At 30.4% G+C, this 7,665-nt stretch overlaps 1 protein-coding gene across 1 annotated transcript; it reads left to right on the forward strand.

Annotated features, from left to right (window-relative positions):
- The first annotated feature begins 2,746 nt into the window (after positions 1 to 2,746).
- LOC129915976 (probable phosphoserine aminotransferase) lies at positions 2,747 to 5,035 on the forward strand. Its single transcript, XM_055995712.1, has 3 exons — positions 2,747 to 2,883; positions 2,950 to 3,620; positions 4,336 to 5,035. Exons 1-3 carry the CDS (start codon positions 2,830 to 2,832, stop codon positions 4,706 to 4,708), a joined length of 1,098 nt encoding a protein of 365 aa, XP_055851687.1. The 5' UTR covers positions 2,747 to 2,829; the 3' UTR covers positions 4,709 to 5,035.
- Positions 5,036 to 7,665: the final 2,630 nt, after the last annotated feature.

Genomic DNA, 7,665 nt, shown 5'->3' on the forward strand with positions numbered 1-7,665 from the left:
TTTATTCATTGTCGTTGCTTATTACTAATTTCCATCGTTATTTTGATCTCTAAGTATAACAAGTTATTTCATATAATTCGTGTCCCCGGCACGCAATCCGGAGAGAAATCTGGTGGGAACTCACTATGAGAACCTATGTCCAATGAGCTAAGGAACTCAAAAGAAAAGTCTTTGGAATCCGAATGGAATCCTATGTCCCCACAATACGGAGAAAAGTCTGGTCGGAACTCGGCAGGAGAACCTATGTCCGACGAGAAGCTCGATGGAGTAGTCTGTGGGAATCCCAATGGAAACCCTTATGTCCCCAAAATGTGGAAATAATTCCGGTTTAATTTGTTAGTATAATAATAATTTCCTGTTCTTAATTCTATTGTTAACTACCTATGCTGATTTCCTAATACAACTAGCTACTTATTTACTATTTAGGACCAAAAATTCAAGAAATAACAGTTTAACTATCAAGTCTTTTCCGGGTCAGAGATGGGCAAGATCGACGATTTTGTGATAATTTTTGCTTCCTCATATGATATCGGCGGGTGAAACTCACTGTGAATAGTAACATAGTTAAACTTTAAAATTTCATGAAAACTAAAATTCATTTTTTTATGTAGGATGAGGATGACTTACTGTCTTTGTTTTGTTTCTTTTGTTTTTGTGTTTCTGGTGGTGCAGCTACTTCACTTGGCCTACCCTGTGTAGGCATTGTTGATACGTGAATTGTGTATAATTGTTTATACAATTTTCATTCGTTTGTTGAAAATAAAAAACTAAGTTGTGACGCTTCGTCACAACATTAAATTACAAACTTAGTCCAAATTCACATCGTTTAATAACACCTAATAAGTTGCTATTGTAATTTTAAAAACAAATTTTATATTACTTCTCCTTTTAAAATTAATGTCGTTTTCGATTGGTTTCACACAAGAATTGACACATTCTAAAATCGAATGGAACAGGTCAAATCGCTTCCACTCAATTCTATTTTTATTTTATTTCTGTGAAATTTCAAATGTCAAATATTTTTAATTTTATTATTTTTTTTTTTTTTCTTGCAAATGAAAATCATGGCGTTAGAGTTGGAAAATTATAAACATATGTTCGAAAAAAGTGGTCATTTATCCATTATTGTATGAATTTTTGATTTATAATTAATTTAAATTTCAGAAAACAATAAATTGTTGAATCAAAAACAAAAAACATTGATTGAGTGTTTTTTTTTTTGACATGTGAGTGAATTCCGATTTGAATTCTGATTTGAAATCGAGAAGAGAATTTCTTTTCTCAGAAGCGTTCTAGCTGTCAAATTCGAGCGAATAAAACACTATCAGAAGGCTTCTGAATGATTCCGGACGCTTCCGGAGAGCCAATCGAAAACGACATAAATAAAAAATAATGAATTTTTACATAAAAAGCTTAAGCAACTTTTGCCAAAATAGCAAGTACTTTGCTATCAAGTCGTTCATTTTATTTTTTTTTGCATTTAAGTATAAGACCAATTAGGTGCATTTTATTTGTTTCTGATTTTCATTGTGGTTTTAACAGAGTAATAGCGTTTTCGTTTGGTCTTCCGGGACTCTCCGGAATTCTTCCGAACTATTCTGAAACTGATCGTTTGACACTCAATGACAGTTCTAATTCTGAAAAGAAGAGAAAATCGATTCTGAGTTTTGAGGCAGAATCAAAACGAGAATCACGCACACATGCTCACACTTAAGACGTCAAATTAATGAAACGTTATTGTTTTATGTTCATTTCTGAAAATTGAGTTTTTTTATTATCCCTAAGTTTGAATTACATTAAAATAAAATGAAGAAAGCAAAAATAAACCATAACTTTTTATGAAATAAATAAAACAAAACTTTCATTAGACGTTCGCATTATTTGCATTTCACAAATACAAAGAAACCCAAACTTCAGAATCAAAAAGAAGTATCCAAGTTTTTTCTTTTGGCATTCCGGATCGGACAGTCCCGGACCGTTCTAAGAATTGCCAAACGAAAACGCTATAAATGTTGTATTTCCTGTTCTCAGTCGTATAGACCTCACTGTGTTTTGATTTTCAGTAAACCAAAACTTGGATAGTCTGGGCATTCAGGGTCAATTTTTTTCGCTCAAGTGAATCTAATTCATTAGAACCACACACTAAGCACACTAATCTGAAAAAAAAAAAACAATAAATACAAAAAAAATATGAGTACCTATTTAAAGATAAGAAAACCAGCTGCAAAAAAAAATGAAATAAATTCAGTAATATTTTATTATGAATGAAATATATTTCTATGTGCCGATTAAGTAGGTACTAATTGGAATCGAACTAGAAAATAATTCCATACAAATAATAAGACTCTACTGAGGGTTTAGGGCTTGTCTTTATTACCCAAGATTATAATCAGAAAAAAAATGAATTGTTTATGTATACTTCGTAAATATAGGTATGTTATAATCTGTAAATTCGAATGCAAACTACATTATTTACGTAAGACCTAATAACCTAGTAACTACATACATTCTTTCTGCAAGCTTCAAACTCTATACGTAAGAGAAGAGAGATAATAATCTTACTCTTGACTGTCTATTAAAACAAAGAAAAAAGATACATTCAAAATGCAATAGGTATAGATAAGGGTGCGTATAGCTTGCAAAGCTGCACAAATAAAACTCGTCAATAGCGATAATGGAACGCTTTGGAATTCTACTTTTCATGATTTTCAGTCTTATCTTTTTTTTTTTTTGCTCACCGATTTGCCTGTGTTGTTAATTCAGTCAGTATAAACCAATCGTTGGGAGAGGTCTGAGGTTTTGAGTTCCGAAACACGTTAAGATAGAAAAATGGAAAGGAAAAACATAAACTTTGGTGCTGGACCCACCAAGCTACCTCTAGAGGTAATTCTTATATTTAATCGAAAGCTTTTTGACCCGAATTTATCATGTTTTTTTCTCATTTTTAAGGTCTTAAAAGAAATAGAAAAGAATCTCATCAATTACGAAGGAACTGGTATAAGTGTTATGGAAATGTCTCATCGATCAGTTGACTATATGAAAATCAATCAATCTGCCATGAATGATTTGAGGGAGCTAATGGGAGTTCCATCAAATTACAAGATCCTTTTCATGTTAGGCGGTGGTACTGGAGGATTTTCATCATCATGTTTAAACTTAATGGGTCGAACAGGTACAGCTGATTACCTTGTAACTGGTGCATGGTCTGAAAAAGCTGCCAAAGAAGCTACACATTTTGGCAAAGTTAATTTGGTTCTACCAAAAGTTGATAAATACACTGGAATCCCACCTCAAGATACTTGGAACTTAGATCCGAATGCTTCATTTGTTTACTATTGTGACAATGAAACAGCTGATGGAGTGGAATTCGATTTCATTCCAGAAACTAATGGAGTTCCATTAGTTTGTGATATGTCTTCGAACTTTCTATCACGTCCCATTGATGTGTCGAAATTTGGAATAATTTTTGCTGCTCAGAAAAATGTTGTTCCTGCTGGTATGACTGTGGTAATTGTAAGGGAAGATCTTATGGGTCATCCGATGAAGATAACACCATCAATTCTAGATTATAATATCGTTGACAACAATAATTCAATCTACAATACCCCACCGACTTTTATGTAAGTAGTATAGTCTGGTATTACATCACTGAGTCGCTAAGGCCCATTTGCTGAAACGAGTCTTAAATATTTATGTGAAACATAAACCCTTAAGTTCTACATTACGGTTTGCACGAACTTCAAACTGTGTCATAAATTCCTCTAAGTTTAACATAACTTAGGGGGAAGAAATAGTAGAACTTAAGCTGTTATGTTCTACCTAGGCACTTTTATTTTATGAAAAAAGCAAGAATGTCGCTCAAAAATTGATGTCGGTAGTACAAAGGACATGAATTATTATCAATTTAATAAAAATAAACTTACATTCATTAACTTAAACCATCCACAGATGGTTTATATAACGATATCGTTGTATATTAATTGCTAAATTGCTCAAAATCTATTTAAATTATTTGACGTTTCTATTGATTTGACTTTTGAATTTGAAGTTCTCAGCGATTTATATCATGAAAGTAAATCATTGCTAGGTTAAACATAAATATTTTTTAGCAACTTAGAATAAACTAAGTAAAACACAAGAGTTATGTTCGACCTAGCTAAGATGAGAATTTATGACTAGTATGAGCAAATGGGCCTAAGTCAGAATCAGAAGAGTTATTTTGAAATGAACTGGTCTTTTCTCTTTGAGAGTCTAATTGAGAAATAATTGTGATTTAAAGACCATGGTTTAATTCAGGCTTAATTTTGGTTAGTTAATGATTTTACTTTCTTTCAGTGTTCACGTTATGTCCCTTATTTTCAAATGGATCAAACGCAATGGTGGTATTGAAGGAATGGGCAAAACTCAAAGTATCAAATCAAAATTACTCTACGAAATCGTTGACAATTCGAATGGCTTTTATAGTTGTCCAATTGATAAGAAAGATAGATCTCGTATGAATGTGTGTTTCAGAATTGGAAGTGCAGCAGGTGATGAAGAATTGGAGAAGGAATTTTTGGAATTATGCGAAAGCAATCATTTAGTACAATTGCATGGCCATCGATTGGTTGGAGGTGTAAGAGCATCGATTTATAATGCAATAACAATAGCTGAAACACAAGCTCTAGCTAATTTGATGATTAGTTTTCTTGAGAGGAAGAAGAAATAATGTGAATATGAAAACAAGTGAAAGAACGGTTAAAGAAATAAGAGAATTGCCATGTTTTGAAAAATTAATGTAATTTTTTTTTAATGTTTAACTTTTTTTTAGAGTTTTTTTTTTTTAATCGTCTTCAATACATTAAGACAAAAGTCCAAATAAGTCATTAGGTTTATAAGTTTTAAATAATTATAAACTGTATTTTAGTAAATTGAAAATTTATAACATTTATTATGTTAAATTGTGTATTTATAATTTTTTTTATAAAGTACCTGTAGCTCAATTATTTGTTGTTTAATTGTAATCATAAAGCATATTTGTATATAACATTTTAAAGTTGTTTTTTTTTTTGTCTTTATTTGTCTAACCGATTTCGAAAAAGAAACATTTTTTAGGCGCGTTATATCAATTTAAAAAAAAAGAAACAAATCAAGGTTAAACCAATACTGTGCAACATTATTACATCCTCATACAACTCTGAATGTTTAATTAAACAATAGAAGAAAGCCAAATCAACCAAAAAAATGTTTTTTTTTTTAGAAAAAAGTAGTTTTTAATTTCTCGTAAAAGACAAAACATTTTCGCATTCGCTTTTCTATTTTTGACTTCAAATTAATGAGAACATTTAATTTTGAACACAAAGTACCTACGAAATTAGTGGGCAATTTTTTTTTAAATTTTGAGTTTATTTTACGCTATTTAAAAAACATTTCAAAATATATCGGGTATCAAATAAAATGTGAGTCGGGGTGAAAAAGTCCATAAAATAGTCCAAAGTAACTTGTATCTTTCAAGCTCGAATCTGTATTTAAATACAAAATACGCACTTTCCCAAACAAAAATAAATGTTCCAAAAATAAAATGCACGGCTGGGTCGCACGTACTTGCTCTTGTAGTTCAAAGCATTTTTAATGTTAGTTTACTTGTAGATTTTAAGAGCTGGCTCTATATAAATTTGTTTAAAAATTTGATATTGGAGAAGAGCCGACATTTAAAATTTTGTTAATTAAAAAATTTTTTTTATTTGACTTGTCCGTCCACCCGTTTAAGCTATGGAAATGTGTACAGATGGACGCACAGAGGGACGGACGGAATTGCGAGAACTACTTTTTCGGAGTTCAACATCATCGTAATGTTGGTTTTGATTAAAACCTCAATTTTTTTTTCGACACGAAACCAATACTTGCCCTATAGTCTATTAGAGCAAGTATAAATCGTTATTTTATAGTGATTTTCGATAGGCAAAAAAATAGGGGTACATTTTCTAAAGAACCCTAAAAATGCGTATTTTGATAGCTTTTCTAAATTGATCTTTTGTAAGAAAACAAAAATTGAAACAAAGTAGGCTTTATTTCTTTTTAAAGAATTGAAACAATATTTTGAAAATACTCATTCACCCAATTTCGATAAATACATTTTCGTATTAAATCCGAAAAATTTCATTCAAAATTTTGTTTTTAAGCTGTATTAGAGCTAGCATAAATAAACATAAAAATCATTTTTGATATATCGCAAGTACCGTTGTTTTGGTCTTAAAATATAATTATATACAAAATTACGAAATGCACTTTTTTCGCATATTTGTATAGCAGAACTTGGTACATTTTGACCATAAATTAAATATAGTAAGTAAAAGTTTGTTAGCCCTGTTCGATTGGAGGTGGTAGTTTACTCGTGAGTAGAAATCTAGTACAACAACTGCACTTTCCTCTCTCCACGAGTAGAAGAAGATCATGTGTTAATTGTAGTACCTACTAGATCTACTCCATGAGTAAACTACCACCTCCAATGGAACGGGGCTGTTGAAAACAGATAGAAAGAAGATCAATTTATTAAACAAACTATAGTACCAAAACATGTGAACTTTTCAAGCTTAAAATCTTCAAACAAATTTTTATTCGACCTTTAAAAAACACCCCATTCCTTTGTTTATTTAAGTCACCATTAAATAAAATGGTTGCACCTTGTAGTGTGACAAATGTTTTTTTTTAAATCGAAACTGTGTTTGCTATGAAGGTAGTAAAAATAAAATTTTTGTTTAATTTTTAAGCAGGTTGTATGGCGTATGAGTGTTTTTTTTTTCAAATATTTGTTTGTTTGCTGTTTCAAAAATAAATGAGTGCATGACATTTTTTCTCCATCGTTTAATGAATCTCGAAAAAAATATTCTAACTTATGCATCTAATTTATACTTTAATATCTTAAAAACTGAGCTAAGAAGTTTTTCTGACCTTGAAGTCGAGACTAAATCTAATAGTTCCGATATTTTGGTACGATTATTGTTTTTAATATACTCGTACCTAAATGAATTAGAACTTTACGAGAATCTTAAAACATTGCTTTATTCCGAGTTATTTTTTAAGCAAATTGGAATTTTGTTTAGTTGATCACCTGTCAATTGATTGTTTAAATATATTTTGGTGTATTAATGAATAATAATAAACAAATTAAATTTCTATTATTTTTTTTATGTATTTGATTTTCAAATTTCATTAAATTCTTAAAGATTTTCAAAATATCATTTTTCAAGTACGAACTATGCCAATACCAAAACATACTTAAACGTTCTAATTCAATATTAATGATCAAAAGCTTTTCTCTTTAAGTCTTGACAATACCTAATTCGCTCTTCGCATTTTTTCTGAGAATCTAATGCTATAAATGTATAAAGAAAAGCCACTACCTTACAAATAAATAAATTAAATTATTTATTATTTAATTGTATTTGTGAGTAGGTACTTGCTCTTAAAGAAAAAAAAATAACATTATGATAAGGCTATCTTTTCTACCTACTGTCCTACACTAATTACAATTAGAAGTTCTCTTCATAATGGGAGCCGATTCAATATTATTTGTTTGTTATCAAGCTATCACTAGGCACCTACTTTATTAAACATTATGTGGGTATACGTCGAGCTCTGTTCTCACTTAGTAACGAACCCACACAAATACAGTCTCATCAAAAC

This window comes from Episyrphus balteatus, chromosome 3 (assembly GCF_945859705.1).
Source record: "Episyrphus balteatus chromosome 3, idEpiBalt1.1, whole genome shotgun sequence".
NCBI classification, from domain to species: domain Eukaryota; kingdom Metazoa; phylum Arthropoda; class Insecta; order Diptera; family Syrphidae; genus Episyrphus; species Episyrphus balteatus.